At 37.9% G+C, this 27,544-nt stretch overlaps 2 protein-coding genes across 3 annotated transcripts in view; one reads left to right on the top strand and one right to left on the bottom strand.

The window, feature by feature from the left end:
• Positions 1–15,726: 15,726 nt before the first annotated feature.
• On the bottom strand, positions 15,727–17,976 carry LOC114284804 (uncharacterized). Its single transcript, XM_082905189.1, has 5 exons — positions 17,645–17,976; positions 17,372–17,539; positions 16,934–17,087; positions 15,974–16,441; positions 15,727–15,900 (listed from the first exon to the last, which is right to left on the bottom strand). The coding sequence occupies exons 1-5, from the start codon at positions 17,974–17,976 to the stop codon at positions 15,727–15,729; spliced, it is 1,296 nt and encodes a 431-aa protein (XP_082761315.1).
• Positions 17,977–20,168: 2,192 nt separating this feature from the next.
• The window catches only part of LOC114284800 (uncharacterized), a 31,431-nt gene continuing 24,055 nt past the window's right edge, over positions 20,169–27,544 (top strand). The window contains exons 1-4 of one of the 2 annotated variants that reach the window (XM_028227749.2): positions 20,169–21,415; positions 22,087–22,289; positions 22,363–22,560; positions 23,144–23,215. In XM_028227749.2, coding sequence (XP_028083550.2) covers positions 20,884–21,415; positions 22,087–22,289; positions 22,363–22,560; positions 23,144–23,215 — 1,005 coding nt within the window. In that variant the 5' untranslated portion in view covers positions 20,169–20,883. The remainder of the gene's footprint in view (positions 21,416–22,086; positions 22,290–22,362; positions 22,561–23,143; positions 23,216–27,544) is intronic. The other variant, XM_028227747.2, reaches the window with a different exon arrangement.

Here is a 27,544-nt window from a genome sequence, read left to right as displayed (position 1 = left end):
CCCAAGCCTAATGTGTTTATCCCAGAGAGCTTGGACTTATGCATGATGGGTGCATCTGAACCCCAATCATCTCAAACCAGGAACCCACTACTTCTGAGCTGATGAAAATGATTGAAGACCTTCAGAGAACTGTGGCAGATTTGGCCTTTGGGGTTTTGGCCCCATCATCGACCACATCACGTACCAGGGAATTCATATCTAAAGGCTCCCCAACCTTGGGACGGGTTGCATTTGAAGAAGGCCAATCCCTTGGCAAAGTGGAGCAAGTGGTAAGAACAAGGTAGGGGCAGGCATTGGTCCCCATGAACACCTTCAGTGGGATATTGAGGCTTTGAAAGTCGAAGGGCTGAACAAACAGCAAGTACTCGCAGTTGTTGCAAAAATTGTAAATGACACTTTCGCCACTCAGAATGAGAGCAGTCTGAATCAAGAGGCAAGCCAGGAGAAGGGCCGCTGTACCAGGAATGTTCCTTTCAGCTCTAAACCCTTGCTCGAAAGAGATCAGCAAACCCAGGCAGCGCCTACCAGTCCCTTTGCTGGTGCATCCAGCAAAACTCCACAAACCTCAAAATACCCACCTCGAGGCCAGAGGGTGTTCGCACCACTGTACATGTCTTTATCAGCGGCCTTGAGGGTCCTGATTAGAGAGGGGGATCTAAAACCCCTGGAGCCGCGACCACTGCCAGATAGACTTCCTTCCTCCCATGATCCGACCAAGTACTGTGCCTTTCATCAGCAAGTTGGCCATGTCACTGATGGTTGTTTCCGTCTTCGCCATGAAATACAAGATCTGATTGACAATAAAGGTCATCGTCGCACCAACTCAGCAAAGTCTATCGTCATCGGATCAGTGAACTTGGGGGATGATGTGAATATGTGATCGGGGGATGAACCAGCTGCGGGTGGCGCTCGATTTACTCCAAATGTGGCATGTGGCACACACTGTTTTGAGCATTTGCGAATGCTAGTTTCTGACTTGGGTACTTAGGTCAATTTTTGTTGTGTTGTTTTGAGTCTGTCTCTTTGTTTTGAGTCAGTCTTTTTGTTTCGGGTCTGTCTTGTTGTATCGAGTCAGTCCTGTTTTGTTAGAGTCAGGTGATTCCGAGGGTGTTACCTCGGGCATCACTATTTTGTTTTGTGTCTATCTTTTCGCTTTCTTTTGAGTCTGTTTCTGCCATGGAGCCAGTTACATCAACAGTTACGAATGAAACAGCAGTGGTTTTTCATGCTTTTGTGCTTACTTCTGCCTTGTGTCAGTTGTACCAGAAATTCGAATGGAACGACAGTGCATTTCACCTGCTTCTCTGTACTTTTAAGTCATTGCGTTGACCTAAGTTTTTCGAAGCTGTTTTTGAACATTGTGATGAAAACGAAGAGGAAGGAATTCCTTGGGTTTTGCAAAATTTGATCATTTGAGAGAAAGAGAGGCATGCTAAGCCTTTAATGATTGAGATCATGCTTGTTAATGTGAGTACTGAGAAGGATCCTGGCTTGATCCAGATTGGTCTCACGCTGTCTTCAGCACGAGCGACTAGTCGCTTTCTTAAAAGATTTCAAAAAAAAAAAATGTTTTGCGTGATCCTGCGAAGACCTGTGTGGAATCGCTCTTGAGATTGTGCAGCCTAGGATCGCTCTCAGCCTTGAGACTTGACCCCTCATTTTTAAACCTTCGACTTAAATTCAGAATGGTCAATGGTCAACCATCAAAGGAGGCCTGTGTGGCCATATTTAAAGCAGCCCTCAAACTAGGGGCAAGAAAAGTCAGATCAAGGGGATCAAATGTCGCCAAAAGAAGCTTGCAATGCTAGATCAGAAGTATCCCTGGAACTAGGGGCAAAAATGCCAGATGTGCTCGAAGAGCCGAAGATTGGTCGTCCTGCAAATCAATGAAGAATGGTAAGAATGCCAAACCCCAGAAGAGAAGAAAGAAGAAAGTATTACTGAAGAACTATTGAGTTCCTATCCACAACACTAGGGGCAAATCCGGCCCCCATGGGATGGACTCCTACATTGTCAGCAAACAACAGTCACTCTCCTGGATTCAGACGGATTCGAGATCTCAAAACCATTTGACATGGACAAAGCTACACTTTTACCCTTGAGGGGCTCGCTAGGTCGAAAACCCGGAAGGGCGACCCAAGCAAAAGTTAGAGAAAGAAAAAAAGGAAAAGAACAAAAAAGAAGAAGAAAAAAATGCAAAGAACAAAAAAGAAACGAAGAAAAGATGAAAAAAAAAAGAGAAAAGAAAAAAAGAAAGAAAAGAAATGATGAAAAAAAATGAAAAGAATTGAAAAGAAAAGAAAAACAGAGCTCGCAAGGTTGAAAACCCAGAAGGGCGGCCTTGGCAAAAGTTAGAGCGCAAAAAGAGAGGTTAAATACCCGAGTGTACCTTAACCCCGAACTACGTAAGGCTTGATTCTCATCTTTGGGATACGTAGGCAACTTCATTCCGAAGTCGAGCCGTAAAACACTTCAAAATCAACTGTGTCCATGTAATGGTTTTGATCATCTTTGCCTTCTCTGTATCCGAGAGTTCGGTTGTCATCGTTACTCTGAGGACTGATTGCAATGCACCGCGGTGTCATTCAAACAAGGGGCAACTTTCCGTTGCCATTCAATGCGCTGCAGTGTCCTTTAGACAAAGGCAATTTTCCATTGCCTCCGATCTGAGGTTGTGCGTCTCAAGAGTAGGTTTCGTGCTTGTTAAGCATTGGCCATTTGCAAATATAGTTTTTGAGAATTTTTACTGAAGTTGACTAATTTTCTTGAAAATTGTTCAATCTTTTCCAAAAATTGGACCATTTCTTGGACCCAAAAAAGGAAAATTTTCAGTGCTCATAGCATGACTTGCATGATTTCAATCAAAAATCGAACAAGTGTGTTAATCTAACTCTCATGTTGGCCAAAATTGTTTTAGTAGAAAACCAAAACAAAAAATGGTCAAAATAATGAACTAGGGGCACAGTTGAGTCAGGCTTCCTGTCTTTTCTCTGTTGTCAATGCATTTGCCAGAAAGGGCACTCTACTTGCTAGAAAGGGCACAACTGAAGTTAACAACAAAGGGTAGCAAGCTCTCACATCCTCCAAGCAATGAGGTATCAAGCCAAGTGCGAAGCACGAGTTGGAATGGATCAAGATATTCCACTCCCTCATATGGACAAATCTGATCACGTCCAAGCTCCCCAGCAGAGCATCGTCAACCAACGCCAGCTGCAGATTCGCTACATACCTGATTGTAGCACAACCCCTCTGTGGGAGAAAGTTCGCTGTTGTGAGCAGAAGAAGAGAATCTAGCAGAATGCTAGGGGCAAGACCCCGCAACTTTCTATTTATCCACCAACCCGGGGAGGGATAAAAAATGAGAGATTGAAGAATAGAGAGATGTGCGCTGAGAGAAAAAGTGAGAAAATGGCTTTTTTTTTCAAAAAAACAGAGATTGAGTGCCAGAGTGATGTGAGAATCACAAATGAGAAAGGGTAGGAAACAATACCCGGGGAAACAGGCTCCATGTGCACATTTGAGTCTTGTGTTTTATTTTGTCTGTCTCGATTCTTGTTTTGAGTCGCTTCAAGTGTTACTCGATGTGTTTAGGTTGTTTACCTTTGTTTTTCCCTTGTCGAGTTGTTTTGGCTGTGGCCAATCGTCGGCTCAATACCCGGTTACGAACTCATTTCTCAATTTCCAAAAAATCATCTTGTGCTCAGAGTGCTGTGCCATTCTCCACATTTGTGCAAAACAGTATTTGTTCTTTCATAAAACTGCAGGGTCCACCCCCGATAAGTGTGAACAGTAGAACAAGGGCCTATCTGAAGCTATATAGGTTCCAGACTGCAAAGCAAAAGAAAAAAGGAAAATTTGGAGCATCTTAGGGTGTTCCAGCTTTGGCAAGATCCGAGACTGCATTTCAGGTGCACCTTCCCAGACCTCGCCATTTCTCTGGAGTATGAGTGTATCTCGACCCCAAGTGTAAGCCTGCTTCAAGTCAGAATGGCAATTAGAGCAGCAGCAGATGTTATCTCTCGCCAATATAAATAGGGTGTCCCCTTTTGAGCTAAGCGTGTTGCCAAGTCCTCCGAAAGGTAAATCGGAGGCACCAGAGAACGTGTTTGATGCCCTTCCATTGCATAGAATGTGCACTTTCATATACACTTCTGTTATATGCGTGCCGCGCATTGTTATGATTCATGCATAGAATATGCTTGCTTTCGATTCTGCATAGAATATGCTTTCAATATTGCATAGAATATGCTCCTGTTTCCTGCATAGAAAATGCTCGTATCTTTTGCATAGAAAATGCACTCTTCCATACTTGCATAGAAAATGCACCTCATTTTCATAGAACATGCATTCACTCGCACTGTCTTGTGCACTTACACTTTCTATCTCACTAGCACTGTCTTGTGCATCTTGTGGTTGTATCTCACTCGCACTATTTTGTGCATTGCATATCAATCGCGCTGTTTAGCGTATCGCACTGTCTTGTGCATTTCAAAATCAATCACGCTGTTTAGCGTAGCGCACTATTTTGTGCATTGCATATCAATCGCGCTGTTTAGCGTATCACACTGTCTTGTGCATTTCAAAATCACTCGCGCTGTTTAGCGTATCGCACTGTCTTGTGCATTTCAAAATCACTCGCGCTGTTTAGCGTATCGCACTGTCTTGTGCATTTCAAAATCAATCGCGCTGTTTAGCGTATCGCACTTTCTTGTGCATTTCAAAATCACTCGCGCTGTTTAGCGTATCGCACTGTTTAGTGCATTTCAAATCAACCGCGCTGTTTAGCGTATCGCACTGTCTTGTGCATTTCAAGATCACTCGCGCTGTTTAGCGTATCGCACTGTTTAGTGCATTTTAATCGCACTATTTTGCACATCGCACTGTCTTGTGCATTACATTTCATTCGCGCTATTTTGCGCATCATGCTATTTTACGCATCACACTGTCTTGTGCATTACATTTCATTCGCGCTATTTTGCGCGTCTCATTGCATTTTGCATTACATCTCATTCGCGCTATTTTGCGCATCGCACTGTTTTGTGCACTTTACTTGTCAAAACCGGCTTCGCGCAGCGTATAAGTCCAACTTTCAAACCGGCTTCGCGCAGGGTATAAGTCCAATTTTCAAACCGGCTTCGCGTGGCGTATAAGTCCAATTATCAAAGTCTTCCTACATATCATTTGCATCCTGCCCCTGAACTACGCTTGTTTGATTCCTTGCAAAGGGATACGTAGACAACATGTGGGCACAACCATTTATTTATCGATATTTTGTTTGTTTGTCCAAGTCTTCGGCCTTGTCAAAAATGGGTCGTCTCTGGGCTTTGACATTCACTCCCGTCATTGTTATGACTTTCGAGTTCTGTCAAAGAGGGGCAACTGTAGACACCCCATTTTGACCGTCCTTAAGACTTGGGCGCTACTGATGGTTTGGTCGATGATGAAAGGTGTGCAGGGCAAAGGTTCAATTTCTTCGGCAATGAGAGGGTCAAATCCCAACTTCACACCCCATTTTGGACCAAAGCTATTTTGAATGGTTTTTAGACCTTAAAACCCTCTCTTTCAAAGCATTTTTGAAATAAAGTTTCTACGATGTTCCGAGGCTCACATTTTGTCAAAAAATGCGCTTTTCGATAAACCGAGCAAGGACAAAGCGAAAATGAATGAAAGAGAGATGAAATCTTTGAAAAATCTTTCAAAACACCTTGCTTAGGGGTTTGAAGTTGAAGAAAAGAGGAGAAGAGGGGAGAAGCCAAGTTGGAGAAGAAGATAGGCAAGAATTGCTAAGAGAGGGACGAGCAGTCCTCGCTAAATCAAGCTTATTTGTCTATACACTTTGAGTTAAGGTATGAGGCCACCACCGTTGGAAAGAAGACTTCCGGGGCTTCATTTTTCATTCAAGAATCTCTTAAATCCGAGACCGGAGGGCGGAGATATGATTGGTTGAAGTTGGGCATCATTCCGGTTGGACCGAAACTGAGTAGCCTTCACTAAAACCGGAATAACTTTTTGCACAGTTGGAATGTTGATGCAAGGCTGGTGCCATTGGAAATATTACTTCCGGGGCTTCAATTTTGACACAAGAATGACCTGAAAAGGAGTTCATATGAAGAAGTTATGCCCGTTTGAAGTTGGACCTGCAGAGCAGATTTTTCCTGCCGGCCGACCAAACATTCTGCCGACCGGCCAGAACAGATGGCCGAATGGCCAAATAAATTGCCGACCGGCTCGTTAAAGTTGCCAACCGACCAATTTTTCTAGCCGATGACCTTCCGGAGTATTCTACAGATTGAATGGATGCCAGCTGTGCCAGCTGGAATGCACAGACTCTGCTCCCCATGCACGTGTGTGGCTGTTTTGCACCCTTTGCACCCCTTTTGACCCTCTTTTTTGCACCCTTTGCTCAAAGCTTCTTGAGGAAGCTTTGACCCCTTGTCTTGGCTTCCTCAAGAAGCTTGCACCTTTACATTAGCTTCTCTTAGAAGCTTGGTCCCTTTGACCCTTTTGTATAGCTTCTTTGAGAAGCTTTATGCCATTTCCTTGCTCTATAAAAAGAAACCCATCCTCCTCCATTGTTCTGGTTCAGCAAAATCAGACCTAATACATACATATAACATATATATCACCCTCTCTCTCTATATCTCCCTCTCTCTCTACATTTGGGTGTGTTAGAGTGTTCAAAGACCCTTGTTCTTGGCCTATTTGCACTACACCTTACAGCACCACACCACCACTCCATTCCAGCAGCTTGGAGGGCCTTCTCAGAGGCTAGGAGGCAGCTTTTCTTGGTCCAAGAGGTAGCAAAGGATTGGTCTTCAAGGGTGAGTTGATTTCTCCCTCTTTCTAGCTCATTTTTGCAAGTTTTCTTAGCCCCTTTTGCTTGCTGTTTTGAGCTCCGACCATAACTGAAAATATCATTTTTTTGAGCTCATTTTTCTGTTTCATTAAGGGTCTTACCCTGTTTGGGACCCCCATCTTGCACTTGCTTCTTTACCCCTTTATATGCCGTAATCTTGTATAGTATTTTTGGCCTATGTGTGATCTGTTTTGGAGTATGATGTAAACTGTAGATAGGCTTATTTTGAGCCCTTCTTCAACATTGAAGAAGGGCTCATCACTGTTTGGGACCTCCATGTGCCACTTGTCATTATACACCTCTTTGGTCCCCATTTTTGCATGATTTATTAGCCTATTGTGTCTCTGTTTTTGGACTTTGGTCCAAACTGAAAATAGCCCTATTTTGACCCCTTCTTCATGTTTCATTAAGGTTCCATGGCTTTTTGAGACACCCTTTGTATACTTTATGTTGTAGCTCTTTTTTGGCCTTAATCTTGCATAGTATTTTGAGCATACTTGTATACTGTTTTGGGCTTGGCCATAAACTGTAAAAGGTCATATTTTGGGCCCCTCTTCAACATTGTTGAAGGGCCCTAATCTGTTTGGGGTCAGCAGCTGTGAGTTGCTTCTTTATCTCACATTTAGGGCCATTTTTGCATGCTAGTTTTTCCCTATGTGTGTTTGCTGTTTGGCCTTGTTTAAAACTGCAAAAATGCTTGTTTTGGGGCTGCCTAGAATCTGTCTTCACATGTCATTATCGAATAATGCATGTTTTATATAGCTATAGGCCAATGCATGGGCCTAGTTTTGCATTTCGGTTTCATTTCATGCATCGGGTGCTATTTTGCTGTGATTCGGGGCTGTTTTATACCACATTTCAGTGCTGAAATTACATGCTTGTATGCCATATTTCATGCCTCGCCATGCCTTGTTAGAGTTTCATACTATGCCTTAGGTTTGGTCCTCGGTTTGCGTGCACGCGTTTCGAGAGTCTCATTTTCATCTAATGGCCACCGATTTTGGCATGCTTGCGAGCTATCCATGTTAGTTTAAGTCCATCATCGCATGTTGTTGCATGCCATGTTTGCTTACATGTTTAGGTTGCACGCCTAGTATACATTGCTCATTTGCATGTTCATGTTGCATACTTAGCCTCCATGCCTAGGTTGCATTTCATTGAGCATGCATCCCTTGCCTCTTGATCAATCATGATAGGGGTTGGGGGCCCTTTGATGTGTTTGTGCTTGCATTTCATTTGATATCGAAGTTGCAAAACTTGGCCTCTTAGGCCATCATGCATAATTGATGGCCCGAGGGTCGAGGGTCATGCTCCCTTGAGTCTCTTGCATGATAGGAAGTGTGCCCACGCATACATTTGGTTGAAATTCCATGCCATACACTGTTTGTCCTTGTTGCTGTCAAAAACCAGTTTCTGCAGGGAGTTTCTGCCGACCGGCACTGTAGACTGCCGATCGACCATGGATTGGTGGCCGATAATGTGAAACCCCAACCGATGGATAAGTTCCATGGCCGGTGGGTATTCCCTTCAGCCGATGGTGTCCTACAGTGTTCAGGGAACCTGTCCCAGGATTTTGGCAATTTGCAGAGAGACAGGGCAGTGTAAATAGAGGCAGCAGTGGTATGGTACGAGCTTTCGGGGCAAGATAAATTCGAGCATACATCATTCACGCATCCCGAGGTGGGGGGCTACGACCATCTTCTCTTTGCATTTAATTTGTTAATTAGATTAGAAATTTTGTAATATTTAATTTAGTATTATTTATTCGGACTGTAATATTTATTCGGACCCTCTGAGCGAGAGCAATTGTGTAATAAGTGTGGGTGCGTGTGTGTTTGTCTTCCAACCCCACGTCTTTCTTCCCTTTTATTTACCTGCTTTCAATGGTTAGTATTAGGGCATATCTAAATTAGCATACCTTATGCTATGCATGCGTGCATCCATACATTTGTCTTACATGCATAAGGCTCGGCGCATCATTCTAACTGCATTTGCATTTCAATTCCAAATTGAATACGTGATTAGTTGTAGCATTTCACATGTCATTATAGATTAGCCGAGCCTATCTTAATCGCATTATGTATGCGTTGCATTAGCCACTTTAACATGAACTAGGATCACGCATGCTTGCTAACTAGTTTATTGTTTTGGCACGGAGTACATTGTAAGTATTTATGCTTTAGCATACCGCATGCGTGTGAGTGTTGCCATAACAGCATGATTACCATGAGGCTAGCTGCTTATGTGATATAACTGCTTGGATGCCTGTGGATGGAGGTTGAATTACCTAAATTGGAATAATGCATTAAAACTGTGAGTTTTAAGCCCACTAGATAGTGGCAAAACCATCTTTTCTAAAAGCCCACTCGAGGGTGGCAAAACCTACATTTTAGCCTACTCGCGAGTAGCAAACCATTTTCAAAACAAACATGAAATGTTTTTGTTCCAATTTAGGCGATTTGGTCTATACTTGTTTGCTGTGCGCATAACATAGTAAATCTAGGCTCATAACCGGAATAAGAACACATAACGTTTTCAAAATTGGATATCACGGTTAGTAGAGGCCGGTCTTCGGACCGGGCGAGAGGGGGTGCTCATAGCTGACCTTCCCCAATCGTACCCAAGCTCCCGAGCCGAGGCAACTTTGGTGATGATGGACACATGGCCTTTGGCACCGAGTCAGAGTTTCCTAAATTCCCCCATTTTAAAATATTTAGGTGGCGACTCTGTATCTGGCAAAGCAGTCCATGTTTGGCACTTCTTTTTTAAAAATCTGTTTCTCAAAATGATTTGCCGGATTTGGACTCTTTGGTTCAGATTAAGAACCGTGACACAAAATCGAGTCCGAACTGTAGTAGCGAGGGCCCCTTGCGGGCGCGTCTACAGTATATCAGGAGTTGTGAAACTTGCCAAAGGCACAAGGGAGAGAATCTCAAGCCTGCTGGATTCTTACAACCACTTCCAATTCCTACGCAAATATGGACAAATATATCAATGGACTTTTTGGAAGATCTGCCTAACTCAAAGGGGAAGTGTGTTATTTTGTGGTAGTTGATTGGCTCTCCAAATTTGCACACTTTATTCCTGTCTCTCATCTGTATTCAGCTGCTGCAATAGCTAAGGTTTTTTTTCAACAAATCTTTAAATTGTATGGCATGCCTAAAAGCAACGTATGCAATAGAGATGCCACCTTCACTAGCATTTTTTGGAGGGAGCTTTTTAACTTGCAGGGAACCAACTTCAACTTTAGTTCTTCTTATCACCAGTAAACTAACGGGCAAACCGAAGTGGTCAATCGAATAGTCGAGATGTATCTTCATTGTTTCACAAGTCATAGGCCGAAAGAGTGGGTTCGTTGGATTCCTTGGGTTGAGTACTATTACAACACCAGCACACATTCTTCTACCAAGAGAACCCCTTATGAGATCGTGTTTGGAAAACCTCCACCTACACTTCTATCGTATGTTCCAGGAACTTCACAAGTAGAGGCTATAGATCAAGAGTTGCGAGATAGGGAGCCAGTTATCAAGGAGTTACGAGACTGATTGAATGAGGTTCAACAGCAAATGAAGAAGTTCTATGATGCTCATAGAACTGACAGAAATTTCAATATTGGAGATTTTGTATATCTCAAGTTGCAACCATATAGGCAAGTGTCCTTAACCCTTCGAAGAAATCTCAAGCTATACCCAAATATTATGGACCATTTGAAATTCTTGATAAAATTGGACCAGTGGCATACAAGCTCAAACTACCAGAAAACTTAAGGCTTCATCCAGTGTTCCATGTCTCTTTGCTGAAAAAGAAGGTGGGGATGAATGTGGAAACTTTGGATTCTCTTCCCATCATTCTTGAAGAGAGTAATATAATTGCCCCTTTGCCTCAAGCCATCCTCAATCAAAGAAAGAAGAAACACAGAGAAACAGTTTTGGTTCATTGGCAAGGATTGTCACCTTCCGACGCCACATGGGAAAATCTGGCTGAGCTTCATTTGTGATTTCCTGAAGCTACCCTTGAGGACAAGGGTGTTGTCTAGGGGGAAGGAATATTATGTTTCCATTGGAGCAGAACTTTAGTTGCAATGAATTGGTTGAATAAGTTTTTACTTGACATTAGGAGAATTTAAATTTCATATCCATGTTTATCAAATTTTCTGTTAGGTTGTTCCTATTTTGTTGGGTTGTTCCAAGTGTAGTGAGATAGTGGGTTTGTTCCTATTTTAGTGTGATATTGGCTGCTGAACGTTAGTAGAGTGGTTTACTTTATTCCTATTTATTGTACTGATCTCAGTTGGAAATAATCATCCAAAATTTTATTCCACACTTGTGTGATATTGGAGGATTGGGTTTCCCTCAAAGCAAACCCATTTTCTTTTTGATTTTCTTGTTCACAACTCTCTCCCAGCAACTTTGTTTTTTTTTGTCTTTCCTTTCTAGCAAAAATAGGTAAACAGAAGAACAAGAACACCAACTCTGCTGCAGTCGCACATAACAAAGGCATGTTAAAAGTAAAGATATGTTCCCAGCCCCCCCTCCCCCCCAAGAAAAAGGCTAAAGATATGTGAAATCACCTTTGTTTGTGGTGAAAGAAAGTGATTTGGAAATAGATTTGGGCAGATCTGTGTATGCAAACAGATTTGGAGAGAGAGGTATGTGGATCTCTCACAGATCTGGGCATATCTATGTATGCAAACAAATTTGAAGAATGAGAGGTGTGGATCTCTCACAACTATAATTAACAGAAGACGTCTTAGGCAGCGCAACGGACGATGAGGAGGGCTACAAAGCTCTATTTGACGAGCTTGAGAGAGAAGATGAGGAGAAAGAGAGAGCATGGAGCTTTGTTCGACGAGCCCAGATCTAACTTCTCCACATCTTCATTATTCCCGGCTTCAATAGCTACCGACAATGGCGATTTCCATCGTCGTTCTACGTCAAGCAGGGGGAGATAGATTGTGGGAGGGACAGAGGTGGGAGATTAGAAAGTGGCACTGACGGTAACGGTGACGGTGACGGTGTATGTGGTAGCGAGAGTGTGACAGACGGAGGGGATAGAAACACTAGGATAGAGAGAAGATAAAGAGAGAGAGAGAGAGAGAGAGAGAGAGAGAGAGAAGGTTTTGAGAAATTGTACGTGTTTGTATGTTTTTATATAGGGGGTATTTCGGTCATTTTATGAGAGTTTGTTCTTATGGATATAATATTACAGCGCCCATACCTTTGGGTGTTTCTACTTACACCACTCTTTTAGCTCCTTACACCCTCCATCTCATTACACCACTAAAAAAAAAATATAACTCTCATTACACCCCCATTATATTACCAATAGTAACCCTAAATTAACCCTTTCATCTCTTTACACCACTTACCTTTTGGAGGGAAAAAAGAGAAGCAGGAGCAAGGAAAACGACGGGTCCGACGTAGAGAAGGCGAGTGTTTCAGATGGCGGGAGGGATTTGAATGGCGTTGTGGTCTGTGGTATCGGCGTGGACGATTAAACTCATTCTTCTCATTCGCTCAAGCTAAGTGAAAAACTCTTCTTTCTCTCTCTATATTGACAGACATATATATGTATCTCAATCATCTATATCATAATTTTTTTTGAATAAACAAAGAATAACACATTCCCAACACAGTTTTGGTGGTTTTGATCTTCTAATTTAATTGGATTTGTAATTTTTGGTGCCAATTTAATTGGGTTAGCAAACTTGCTGATTATTAGAGGATTGAGCCAATACATTAGTTGTATAAATGTACAGATCATAAACTTGGTTTCCAATCAAGTTTGGCCTTATTTTCATGTATACATATAAAAATATTTATTTATTTGTTGTTGTGTCCTTGCCATGTTGCCTCCCGATTTTTTTTACAATTGACATGTCATAGTGACCATATTGTTTCATATCCATATCCTGTATCCATATCCATGTTCTGTAGATGGTTAGTGAAAAATATATATGCACTATTTGACAAACATCATGGCTCATAATATTCACATTTTTTGTAAAAAGTTTCAATTTATAAATTACAATAATGTAATGGTATTGAAGTATTAGAGATGTTTATAATAGTCTATATCAGAACAATGGATGCCAAGAAAAATGGTCTTCAAAGAAGAATACAAGAGAAAAGTGCAAAAACAATTTCACTGAGGTAACTCTACTAGAAAAATTCCATGCACTGTTGACATATCCTTCAACAGAGTCTCACAGAGCCACCTCCAAAATGCGTAAAACACAAAATGCGGACAAAATCATATGAGAAAGCAATGGAGATACTAATAATAACAACGCTTAAAATGAGGGTGCAATAACCACCAAGATTGTTATTCTCGAAGAGTCAAATGAATTGAATTATTATTTCATTTAACTTCAGTTGTGACTTAACTTCCACTAGAATTAGTGGCTTGATGTGTCCAGCAATGTTATCTCAGACAGTCCACATGAATTAAATATAAAACATGCCATATTATTCTATGGAATTTAGACATGGAATCTTCAAGCCTCTCAATAATATTAGTTCATCGCTAAAGGCTAACACAGATGGACCAAGTGCATGGACTAACTTGATTTGGATTCCAATCCTTGAGCTAATCAACTGAAGCATTCAGTGATTTCCTCAATGCATAGTGGGCATCCCCTGAAACAAAACCTCATGATTGTAAACCATCAAATCAATGTATCACCCAAAACCAATGAGAATTACAAAGTAATTTCTGGAAAATGGGTACAAGCAAACATAAGAGGTGCCAATTCCCCGCAAACATAAGAGGAATACACTAGTTAATTCTTATACGTATTAATTTCAATAACAAATTCCAGCAAAGTAAATGGATAGTATGTCCATTTTGAGGACAAAACTTTTCATTGTAGGTCTCAGCTTGCAACAGCACCTTGGAAAAGAACAAAAGAGACGTGTGAGCACGTTCCGCAAAATAGGAAACTAAATCCTAATAGAAAGAGAAACTAAAATCCTAAAAATAAGAAACCAAGTATTACTATGGTCCTAATTAGACTATAATAAAAATAAATAAACATAAATATTAAAAAATAAATAAAATCTTTATGCCAAATTTAGAACGTGCATGTTCTGCATCATAGTGTAATCAAATTCCTTCATGGAGAGAGAGAGAGAGAGAGCAAGGAAGCAAATTATCATGTAATGGTACGAGAAATTACAATATCTTATTAACGATGATGCCTAGAGGCCAACAGTTATGAGCCCCATCTCTGTTTCTCTTTCTTTGAAAAGTGGAGATACCATTAAAATGAAGTAACAATGCATAAACATCATGAATTAAAATGTTAGATGAACATCATACCTTGTGCATCAGGTGATACAAAAGAATGCAAGCATGCCAATATAAGAGCAACAAAAGCTAACTCCATCCCGAAAGACATAATTTTGTCCAAGTTGATACTTTATTTCCAATTCTCAATGCAGCAAAATGCGTAGCTTTCTTTGAATACACAAGTGAGCACCATCTCTACAAAACATTCCATCATCACATTAAAAATGAATCATGTATAATAAAAATGTTACATTAAACTAAGTTCAAGATTACCATTTTTGTTTAATACTTATCTTAATTTGTGTTCAAAATTATAATCAGAATCTCTCATAAATGTCTCATTGTTTCATAGATTTGGGTTACCCCAAACTTTTTAGTAAGTAACTTATATAAGATAATGAGCTGAGTTTTGGAAGTGGGAATGTTCTAGTGACAAGCTAAGCCAATCCCTAGTACCAGTGTTTCTTCTTCAGGATGATCTCACACTCAAGCTAGCCTAATTGACAACCCTACAGTATGTACGATGCACCAATCTCAACCACATTGCACTCCCCTATAGCACCACCCCAAACCATACACCAATAGTGGAATCCTTGTTATTGTTTATAATGCATTGTAATGGTATTAAAGTGTTTTGGAGGGATATGGTACCATTTGCTAGAAGTAACATTGTAATGGTATTAAAGTGTTTTTTTCAATGCTATGGGCCAATTTAGCTTCATACTGCTAAACAATTTGAATTATTCCGGTGTTTGGTTGCCGGAAACAATAGATCCCTCCAGCATTTACTTGCTATATATTTCCAGAGCCACTTTATCCTAAACAATGTTTTTTTTATTTGTGCTGGGCTCGTTCGGTAATACAATGCTAAACAATTTGAACTACTCTAGTTCCATGTTACCGGATAAAATTTTGTTTCCCAGCATTATGTTACCATATAATTGGATAATTTTTGTTCGCTTCCCAACAAAGCCAATAGAGTCCACATTGAAGTGCTTGTTTGGTCACACAATGCGAAACAATTTACAAAAATTCGGTTCTATAACGCCGAAATAAATGGTTTTGTCCAGCCTTTTGTGGCTATACAATTACAGAGCCACTTCCTCCTAAATGATGTGGTAATAATTTGTGCTAGGACTGTTCGGTAATAAAATGCTAGTGAATTTTAATTAATCCAGTGTTGTGTTACTAGACAAACTAGTTTTTCCCAACATTATGTTGCTTCATAACAAAGTCAGTGGAGCCCACTGTGAAGTGTCTGTTCAGGTACACAATAGTAGACAAATTACATTTGTCTGGTGTTATGTTGTTGGAAAAAATATATTTGTTTAGCGTTCTGTTGCTATACATTTACAAAGCCACTTTGCTATAAATAATAATTTGGGGCTGTTCGGTAATAGAATGTTAACGAATTTGAATTAATCTAGTTCAATAAAAAACATCCATAAATCAAACACGCATCTATAAAATCAAATATAAAAAGTTTCCATAAAATATTTCATAGCAAAATCAAGTGTACGAATATCCATGAAAGCATCCATAAATCTGTCATTGTTTGCATCCATCAATCAAACATGTTATCACAATTCTTCTATATCGATTGTTTCGGTAGTTATTACGTCAGGGCTGATAAGAGTACAGAATTGCTGAATATGGATAGTATATGCTTTCTCCCATCCAATAGCACACGGGTGATGAAAACGAATCCAATTATTTGCTATCGGAGGTACTGGATGACCAGGTTGCAGATAAACCTATAACAAAGAAATCAATAAATATAATTACAAAATAAGACATGGTAATGATGTAAGTAGGCCCGGTAGTTACCTGCACAAAATGGTTTCCATTTACAAATCCTATACATATATCTCTTCGATCAGGTGTTGCAATTGGTACTGATCTAAGTGGTAAAAACGTAAAGCATTGTTGCATGGATAAATGGTAAAGAACGACTCGATAGTATGATGCTATCAAATGGCCCATGTCGGGCATAGTCATCCAATGATTAAATCCAGGGCTAGGTTCGAAGTAGGATAAGATAGAGTTAAGTTCATCAACCCTTTCTTGTGAACCAAATAGTTGCACGTAGTGCACTACATTCGAATGCAACTCAGTCAACAAGTTGCGCCTAACTTGTTGCCAATCATCTTCACCTAAACCAATCAATCCAGCTATTGCCCTGAAGCCACAATTGCCATCTGCTTGTACATCTTTTACGTGACGGATATATGGTCTCAATTTCTTCGGAAATTGTTCGAAGTAAGAGATACGATTTGTTGACTGCGTCATACAAACCTACATCACAAATATAGAACAATGGATATATGAAGTAATTAAAATGAGGCTGGAAAACTATTAAAATATATTTTGTACATAGTTACAAGTTTTATGCAATTACGTACATTATCTTTTTTTGCCTTCTTCCGTTGCACTTGCTTACAAACTGGTGTAGTTGAGATGGTAACACCCTATGAACAACTATCTTTCCCAGATAGTACAAACTCAAACGCAGATAGCTCGTGTTTAGTAGACGTATCGATTTTGAATTGACCATGGCCGCGACCTCGGCTCCTCCCTCGCGTGTTAGTCTTGAGTTCAGGTTCCATCAAAAATGTACTGTCTGGACTAATTAACTCCCTCAATTTCTTCAAAATGATCACTTGTTGTGTCTCGTTAATCGTTTGGAATTTCTTAATAAAAAAATCAGTCTCTGTTTTTGCAATCCAACTTCACAAAAGCACTTTCTGAAACTGGAAGCATATCTAACTTCCTCCAATGAGGATTTACGCATGAGAGGGGAATTGGTCGACCTTGTTGAAAATACTCAGCTATTTCATGTGCACATGGCAACCCATGTGTACGTCGCAAAATGTAGCCACATGCAGCAACATCTATTCCCACACTATTCGATCTCTTTGACTCTACTAATATTTTGTCCAAACTACAAATTGAAATAAAACCATGTAACTCAGTGAACTCAGTAGGTGTGTAGTTGTGTTGGACTACAATCAAACTTTGCTGAAATGAGGTTTTAATGTCTGCATGCTGCAACTCTAACAAATTGTGTATTTTGGTCCAAGATGTCTCAAAACTGCCTTGACTCAATCTAAGTTGCCTCTTCAATTTAGCATGAGAACTCTCTGCCCTACAAGTTTGTATATTTTGGTATTTAATATAAAAATCAAAGAATTATAACAATTCATAAATGCAATGATCATAATTTACCTGTTTGTAGTAGTATTTCCAAAATGCATATTACTATCTGTCCAAGCTGCAACAAATTTTTCTTTATATGGCTCTAACCAATTAGTAGTAACATACTTAATAGCTTGAGGATACGTACTAAATTCAGTCTTCATAATGGAAAACTGTTCATTGAATTCTATTTCTGTTCTAACCAATACCAAAGCACTTCAACTATGCATGAACTTATCCCATTTATCTTTCGTCTCAAAAACCTTCTTGCATTTCATCATAACATTCTTGCTAATATGCTACCTACATAAAAGATTAGTGGCCATAAGTAGAACTTTTGCTATGCCTTTCATCAAAGCCAACTCCCTGTCTGTAATAATGACTTTTGGAAAAGCAGTATTCTCCATAACAGTACGCAATACGCCTAAACCCCATGTATAGTTGTCCTCCCGTTCATGACTAAGATAAGCAAAAGCAACTGAAAAAGTCAAGTCCGTTGATGTTACCCCAACAATCTCTAAGAGAGGGAGTGGATACCTATTAGTCTTGTATGTGCAATCCATAATCAACACATGTGGAAATGCACGTAACAACTCCAAACTAACTGGGTGTGCCCAGAACAAGTCAGTCACCATCTCTCTATCATCACATCAATGCCACTCAACATAATTTTGAATCGACAATTGCCCCAATAGTTGTTGCATCTGTGATCTTCCCGCGCTCTGTACTACTTGATGTCGATGATGTGCGTTATAGATTGTCTTGATTGTTGTCGCATTAAAGGCATCCCTTTGTTTCAATGTAACCAATATCTCTTTTGGTCACACCATACTCTTCGACATGTCAACTAATAAGGATGTTTCCTCCTTAGATAATCTGCCAGCAAATGAGTGCCCTTCAAGATGTTCAGCAAACGGATGATTGTGCACTCCACATAAGACACACAACATCCACTGATCATTTGTAGGTAATTTTTCCCCCCTTAATAGAAATGGACATCTACACTTTTTAGAACCTGTCAACCTCAATCGTTCCCCCTTGATCTTCCTGTTGTCTCTATAATAACCACTTCTTTCACAAGCAAGGGCAAGTCTTGATTTTTTGCCATTACCTCCTGCATCTGATGTCTTTATAATAATGACAAATCCAGTCTTCTTTCCAACGTCAGAAGCCCATTTAATTAATGCTTGACAACTACTAAAAATCTAAACATAATAAATACATTTGTACGTCAAATTATTAATAAAACTCAATACAAATTAGAAATAAGAAAAAATTGTATTCATAAAAAAACTTAACAAATCTCGTCTGTAATGAATTCATGATTGGAGTCCACTAATAATCCAGTACTTGCATTGTTGCAATGAGTATAAGTACAATCCTTCCACAAAAACAAAATTATACGAAAAATACATGACAATGAGTAGCCGAACAAATTTAAAAAATCCGGCTTTATATTATCGGAAATTTATATTTTATTCGACAATTTGATACTAGACTTATATTTTTTTTTTGGCACTGTGATACCGGACTATGCTATTTTGTTCAATTTCAAAACACAAAACAAAAGTCGCACACCAATCCAAAAAATCGAAACAAAAACCCAAAAAATCGAACAAAACCCATAAAATCGAAACAAAAAACATACCAAACTAGAAAAAAACTCACCATTTCACTTTTTTGATGGTTTTTCACTACCGTTTTTCATTCATTACTTTTTTTGATGATCAAAATACTAAGATTATCAGTTTTTCAAAAGAGATGTGTAAGAGAAAATAAAAGTTGAGAAAGGAAAAAGATAAGTAGGAATTGAAAGGTCAGGGGGTGTAAGGAGATAATCAAATACATTTAATTTTAGTGTTTTGTCCCTTTAAGTAATTTCACATATGGATAAAATTGGAAGAAAAAAACAATCTTATATGAAGGTATAAGGAGATAAAAGAGTGGTATAAATAGAATCACTCCATACCATTAGACAAAGAAAATTTAAATTTGAATTTATGGATAAAATGGCTTATTATTATTATGGACAGAGAAGTCACCCAAACAAAATACATATCCACGAATTCAACAGAAAAATCCGTCCACAACCTTAACGCCTTAGACATTAGAGAGTAATCCAATGGTCCAGTAATTATACATTAAGATGCAATAAGTGAGAGGTTAGAAATTCAAGTTGATGGAATGGCAGCAAATCCTTCAATTTTAATACCGACATACTAACCCAATCTTTAATAAATAAATAAAAATTAACGTGTCGCTTTTTCAGCTATCAAAATGATATGAAGCAGGGGTAATTTGAAAAATATGTCGCATTCGTACCAGATATTTACTAGTTTATGATACTTTGTATGGTACTCCTGCATATGTACCGGATATATGAAACACATGTTTAAATTTTTTTTTAAAATTTTTGACGTACTTAGACGTACCTAGTACATACTCAAGCTATATTGTATTTTAGCCAAAACAATATTTTTTTCTACTACATAGATAAAATTTCTTTTATTAGATTTCTTTTTTATTTTTAATTTTATACTTAACATGATTTTAAAGTTAATTTATAATTTGTAAGTTACTTAATATAATGATATTTAATTTTAATTTATGCCTTTATTTTTTATATTACTTTTGACATTAAATGTTAATAAATCTTAACAAATTAAATCATTTAATCAATTTTTATATTATTTTAAATTAAAAATAAATATTTTTTTTTTTTGCAAATATACCAATACGTATCCCTATCTTTATCTTTTTAAAATTTTACCGTACCAATCGTATCGCAACCCGTGCTTCATAGTCAAAATGTTAAGAAAATATTGGGGTGTCGTTAGACTCGCTCATACTGACTGCTATCTCACTAACGACATCGATCCGTGAATCTCATCTGTCCCTCTCTCTCTCTCTCTCTCTCTCTCTCTCTCTCTCTTCTCCCCCATCCACACGTATATGTACAGATTACATATGTATATATCCATAAAAAATATCTCATTTGGATGTACATAATGTAATGTACAATAGATACAGGGCCTTAGACGTTATTCTTCTGAGTTTCAATTTTCAGCTCATATCATATCTGTGCTTCAACACTAAGCATTTACTGAATTTTAGCTTTTGAGAGCTACTACTTGTTTACCCCCCATCTCTCTCTCTCTCTCTCTCTCTCTCTCTCTCTCTCTATATATATATATATGTATGTATACATCATCACTGCAGGACATCTTTTTACCTTTTCCTGTAATTAATGTGGGGTGTAAGATTGTTTCGCAAGAAAACATTCTTAACTTCCACGGGACTGTTTGGTGTCACACTCTCAACTGTCGTATTCTTTGATAGGATTGCTATAAATTAAAGGCTCTGGGATTGTTGTTTTGTTTTAGTTAGAGCAGTTCTTTTGTTGTTGAATGTTGAGATCAAAGTGTGTGTGTGTGTGCGTGTTTTTTTTTTTAAGTTTGTTCATCTTTGGTCTTGTTGAATTTAATTGAAACAAGGGGCTTTCCTTTTTTTTTTTTTCTTCTTTTTTTTGGGGGGGATAAATTATGAAGACTTTCAGGTTTTTCAATGTGCTATTTCTTTTGATTGTTACTAGTGTGTCTCTGTTATGTGGGTGTGTATTGTGTAAGGAGTGTACTAATGTTCCTACTGCATTATCATCACATACTGTTCGGTACGAGCTATTGTCTTCTAATAATGAAACATGGAAAGAAGAGATGTTTTCGCATTACCATTTGATTCCTACCGATGACTCTGCGTGGTTGAATTTGCTTCCAAGAAAGATTTTGAGTGAGGGGGGAGATGAATTCAATTGGGCAATGATGTATCGAAAAATGAAGAATTCGGGTGGGTTGGAAGTGAATGGTGATTTCCTCAAGGAGGTCTCCCTACATGATGTGAGGTTGGAACAGGAGTCATTGCACGGGTGGGCTCAGCAGACCAATTTGGAATACCTTTTGATGTTGGATGTAGATAGCTTGGTTTGGAGCTTTAGGAAGACTGCTGATTTGCCGACACCTGGCACGCCGTATGGAGGTTGGGAAGCCCCAAATTGCGAACTTCGGGGTCATTTTGTAGGTTGGTAGTTTTTCATTGTTAATCACATCCCTTTTCTGTTTTATGTTCATATCTTTTGTTCTTGCTACATTTCAATGTGTTTCTATCATGGTCTTTCTTTTATTTTCCTTTTATAGTATCTATGCCAATGAAGTCTTATTTTTGAGTCATGCATGAAATTGGCATTCAACTTCTGCTTTATTAATTCTTAAATCAAGAACTGCTCAACTACAAAGCAATAATCCTCTTTGGCTGTAAATGTTGTTTCTGTTATTTGTCATATTTTGGTTTAATTTTTAATTACTAATGTAATATGCGTGAAATTGCTGTGTGATTTAGCTTTGTGGTTCTATGAAGGGTTCTTCTGGGGACTTCTAAGATAATGGTCAAGCAACCTTGGTGTATTTGCTTTGGGTTAATTTTGTTAAATTCTGTTTGTATCAAACCTTGAGTCATCCCATTTCATAATGGATCCCTTAAAATTCAGTAGTTCCACATTTGCAATGATCTAACAGTTTCTTTTTTATTATGATCAAGGCTCATCTCTTTATTACTATTTTTTATTTTTATAGCTTTTGGTCCCTATTTTGTGGCTAGTGTATGACTTCAACTTGTGAACCTCTGTTTTGGTCATTGGAATTGAATCAATTCTATATGATTTTAACAAGCAACTTACTTTTGATGTATTGAAGGCCATTACTTGAGTGCCTCAGCACAGATGTGGGCTAGCACCCACAATGATACTCTCAGAGAGAAAATGTCTGCACTCGTCTCTGCTTTGTCTGCCTGTCAAGATAAAATGGGTACAGGATATCTTTCTGCTTTTCCTCCTGAGCAATTTGATCGTTTCGAAGCTATAAAACCAGTTTGGGCACCATATTACACCATTCACAAGGTATAAAGTACTATAGTTGTTTACTAATTTGTTTATTATATACCATTGATATTAACACTTCCTACATCAACAGATACTGGCAGGTCTTTTGGATCAACACATATTTGCCAATAATGATCAAGCTTTAAAGATGGTGACATGGATGGTTGACTACTTTTACAACCGTGTTCAGAATGTGATAGTAAAGTACACTATTGAAAGACACTGGCTATCATTAAATGAAGAAACTGGAGGCATGAATGATGTTCTTTATAGGTTGTACACAATAACGGTGCGTAAAACTCATCCAGTAACCTCCTTAGCTCTTCATTGTGGTAAAGTAGCATAATTATCAGTTATATTTTTTGTATCAAATATCAGCCCGAATGACTGGGTTCATAAGGCATTTGGAAATTCCATGTAATAGCAAAAGGAATCATAAACATCACATATTCACTTCCTATATAGCATTATGGCAATCTGCAAAAGGAGTTTCATCCAATCTGCAATTCTGCAAAGAATTTGGCATCTTCTTTGAATATCTGTAGTGCGATTATGCCCTTAATTCCACCAAATATTGCATTGAACAAACTAATGTCATTTAACAATCCCAAATTCCCTATATAGAGCTGTAAAAGCTGGTTTGATAAATGGCAACACTTTATGAGATTTTTGTAAATTGTCACAATTGGTCAGGGATTTTGGTTTAATAGTTCTTTTTCATTGGGATTGGGGGGTTTGGGAAGAAGGGATACTGAAGTGTTGTTAGTCATTCGTAGATTATCACTATAGTGTTTTTTCTGTATCTGCAAATTCTCTAATAATTTCAAACTTATTTTTTGACATGGCCGTTTGTTTGTTGTGACTATGTGTAGGGAGATTCAAAACATTTATTGTTGGCTCACCTTTTTGACAAACCCTGCTTTCTAGGATTGCTTGCAATACAGGTAATTATCACTTTTTTTGTTTAATTACTTTAAACTTCTACTGGTAAATAGATTGTATTAAATTTTTGCATCAATGTGGTGATGGCATACAAGCAGTGAATAGGACTGTCCAAAGATGCCACTAGATTCTTGAACTATTTGTGCATAAAATTGATAACATGGAATAATAGTTTGTTATGCATACATGTCATAGTTTGCCGGATATAGAAATAATGGAGATAGATATCGAGTTGGACTTTGGATGTTGAGAGTAGTGTACATTCCAACTTTATAGCAAGGATGCGGTAATAAAACCAGCTGCCCTTGATTATTGAAATATTGCACTACTTGAACAATTCTAACATGAAAAATTGATGGGAAATTGATGCGAAAACAGTGCTCCTTAGATAGCAAATTACTTAATGTCAACTACATCAATCAGTTCTCTAGTCACCTCTATGTAAAACTAGATCGTTTCTCAATGAAGTCAAACTCACAGCCCCAACCTATGTAATCTTTTGCCTTCCTCTTGTCATTTGGCACCCTCAACTTAGATTGAATGACTTACTTGTTTCTATGCTATAATTGGTCTAGGTTGCATCAAATCATGACTTTTCTCTTTCTCAAAAGGCATGCGTATTATGTATGACCATTGTGGAACAACCTAAAATGACCATTATGGAACAACCTAAAACCAGTTCACTATTAAACTTGACATGTTTTAGTCTTTGAGATCTTATCCCTTGTGCCTAAACCATTCCTAGAAACAATAAAAAAAAATAAAAGAGGGGAGAAGAAGAGAAAAGGGAAAGGAGACCAAGGAACAAAATTTCAATTCTTTTCCATCAATACGGTAGAAATGTTTCCGTTTCCTCATAAACCAAATGAAACATTAGTGGAATGCTAAAAGTCCAATGTTTCCACCAAAACATACTGCAACGCCACATAACAATACCCAAATAGAGAGTTGTTTTAAGTTTCGATACCTATCAGCCTATCCAACAATACTCATTTCCATATGCAATTTTTTGTCAAGAAAAGATTTGAGATGAAAGAAAATATTAAAATGGGTAAATTACATTGACCTCCCCTAAGGTTTGAAGAATTATAGCGAGTCCCACAATTTTAACGCAATTACAATGGCCTCCCTTTAATTTCAAATTGTATAACATTACCAAAATTTTAACCATATCACAAATTTATTAATAGAATTTCAATTTCTCTATTTTACTAATTATTTTTAAAAAATTTGAAAATGAAAAAACAAGTTAATGGGTGAGACAAAATTACTTGTTTGTGAATGTAAAGTACTTTTTCTTTACAAAGATTGTCGCTGGTATTTTTTTTTTTCTTCTCATTCATAATGCTACTAATTTTTAATTTTTTTTTTTTAAAAAAAACTTTTTCTTACAATGGAAAACCCCCCATTCCTTCCAAATTAGTCCTTTAAATTGTTTCCGTTATGAACATGTTATATTCATAGACCTCAAATACATTCAATTTTTTTAATTATTAAGAACGTATTAACATTTATGAAGGCTCTAATTTTTGTTTTGAAATATATTCTTATGTTTGAATCATTTCCGTTTCCAAGCTAACCAAAAAACATACCAAAATGAATTTTTGATCCTTGGAAAGGACAAGGCAAGAGAGGAAGAATTAAATAAAGCTAGAGAAGAAAGAAGATCTCCTAGAACACACACGAAGAGAGAACAAGACCCTTCACATTAATTCTGTAATTTGTACTTCAGTAGTGATATACTCTGTTTTAGAGCCATAATGTATTGTATGGTTTAGAAAGCTCTCCACCCATTTATAGAGTTTTAGATCACTCAAAAATAATCAAAAAGATCCTTTTTAATGTGGTAATATAAGATCCAAATTCCGTTGTTTCCATTTTGACTTTAAAGTTGCCATGTTTAACCTATTTTCCTAGTGCTTGGGTATAAGACTAAAACTACTTACATATGGTCTTGGATTCATTTGTGTCGTCCTTGACCTTCTCGTGACAGATTGTAGGATCAGTTCTCCATAAGCTCGTTTTTTTAGTTGATTAGTAATATTCCATTAATCATAAATTTGTTTGTTTTCTTTGACTGTAATGTAACCTCCATCATGATAATATACAGTGTTATTGCAAGCATAATCATCTATTAAATATTGACTCACAAAAACTGTCCATTTTTTGTTCTAATTTATTGATCTAAATTTTTCATCAGAACAACAAGCATTCAATGCCTTATTTCATATGGAATTATTTCTTGTGTGAAGTTATTGCTGTAAATCTCATGAAAAAAGCAAGCTCTTCTAGTCAGATTTCTCTAAACTAACTCGCTTCTGGGAATTTTGAGTGCTGATTTAGATACCTACAAGGAAGATGAGAGATGGGAGACATAGAAAAGGAGAAGAGAAGTTGCATGTCAATATATATATGTATATATCTCATAGTGGCTTAGGCCTCGAGACGGCTCTACATATATATATGTCATACAAAAAGGGAAATTCTCTTATAGGAATTTGATTATTTAAACTAATTTGATATTAATCAATATGGTTTATCGGTTTTTCAGTACCTGAAAACTCATTGGGCACACTTATCAAACACAAGAGTGCATTAAGGGGCCCTAAACAATAACCTATTTGATACATAAATTTTTTATAAGCAACAGAGAAGATTGTATTAGAGAACTTGTTGGGGGGACATATCCCAAGTAATAATAAATGAATAGAACATAAGATAACTTCAAAGTCCCAAGAAGTGTAAGTAACCACACCCAACTACGAAAATACATCAATATAGTGCCAACTACACAAAGGGTTCCTTTTCAGGGTCATACATGGATTTCCAATTAATCTCTCCGGCTTCGCCAATAACCACAACTGAAGTGTATCAAGATGCTCTTCCCTCTTCCTTTAGCTTTGTCCTAAAATCTTCCATACAGACAAAGAAGGCACCAAGAGGGTTCTTGGAAACCTTACTTTTCCCACTCAAGCTTCCACCAATAACCTTAACATAACACTTATCCACAGTCAATCCCCTCTTCAAATGCTAATCATTGCTTGAGCAATGAAGCCTTCTAAGCTCCCTATCCTCATGGAGGCTAATAAATCACTCCTTATTTGTAACCTTCTGGCTCTCGCCAATCTTTGTAACCATTTGTTCAATCTAATCATGACTACTAAGGAAATCAGCATTATCATTTTAATAATCAACTCCTTGGAATTTTCATTTAGTCTGGCAACCTTTTTAAACATTAATTCTCCATTGACATCCACATCAAAGGAGAAATCAACGTATGGAATGCTCTTGTCTCTCTGCTTTTCATCATTTTTTCCCTTTTTAATCTTTTGAATAATTACCAATGATTTCTAACACATCGGAATATGTCACACGAGGCTAGATATTGTTCTAGCAAACGAAGAACACTTTGAATCCACAAGGAGGAGAGAATGCTCAAAGAGAAACAAAATTATATTGAATAACAGTTGATTTGCCCTAAGGCATATATCCTTTTTTATAATGAGCTAAACCCTAACTAAATAAGAAAACAAGGAATTAGGCTAATTCCTTGTTAGACATGAAGATAAACAGAAAATTGCCAAAAATAGAAACTTTGAGTTAAGCCCAAATATAAATACTAGGAAACAATAGAAATGCACCAAAATAGAAGGCGCTAAAAATGGACTTCTCAAAATAAAGTTATTTCGAAAACAAAACTTTCCTAAAATGGCAAAATCACTGATTTGAGGGCCTAAATGAAGGAATTTTGCTAAAATCCACCCTTCATCATCATCGAGGCGACAATAAATTTGATTTAAGATGCCGTTTATGATCAGACTATCAAATTTGAGATGATTCTAATTTCGTCACAAAAGTGTCACTACTACTCTCAATATGGCTTATTCCTTGTCTTTTGCCGATCCAGTTGTTCCTAGAATTCCTCCGCTACTTGTTCTACATAAGACCCTTCTTCTCGGAGAGAACTCGACCTCGAGTTCGATTCTGGATAGAGAGGTTCTTCACCATGATACTCATATAAATCAACAACATTAAAGATCTTGGAAATCTTCATGTCTTCTGGTAGCTCAATCACATAAATTGATTTTCTTCAACACCTTATATAGACCATACTTCCGAGGCTTCAATTTGTTGTATGCACCAACTGAAAACTTGTCTTTGCGCAAAAATACCATCACTGAATCTTCTTCCTTGAATAGTTTGGGGCACCCATGGTTGTCTATAGCTTCCTTATACTTGGCATTTGTCTTCTCCAGCTTTTGTTTTACTTCTTCATGGATTGCTTGGGCTTGTTTGGCCATGGTTTCATCCACAATACTCACTCCTGGACC

The sequence above is a fragment of the Camellia sinensis genome, chromosome 14, assembly GCF_055761805.1.
Source record: "Camellia sinensis isolate YWXY chromosome 14, ASM5576180v1, whole genome shotgun sequence".
Lineage (NCBI taxonomy): Eukaryota > Viridiplantae > Streptophyta > Magnoliopsida > Ericales > Theaceae > Camellia > Camellia sinensis.
The sequence above is the reverse complement of the archived record's forward strand: the minus strand, read 5'-3'. Positions and strand labels throughout refer to the sequence as shown.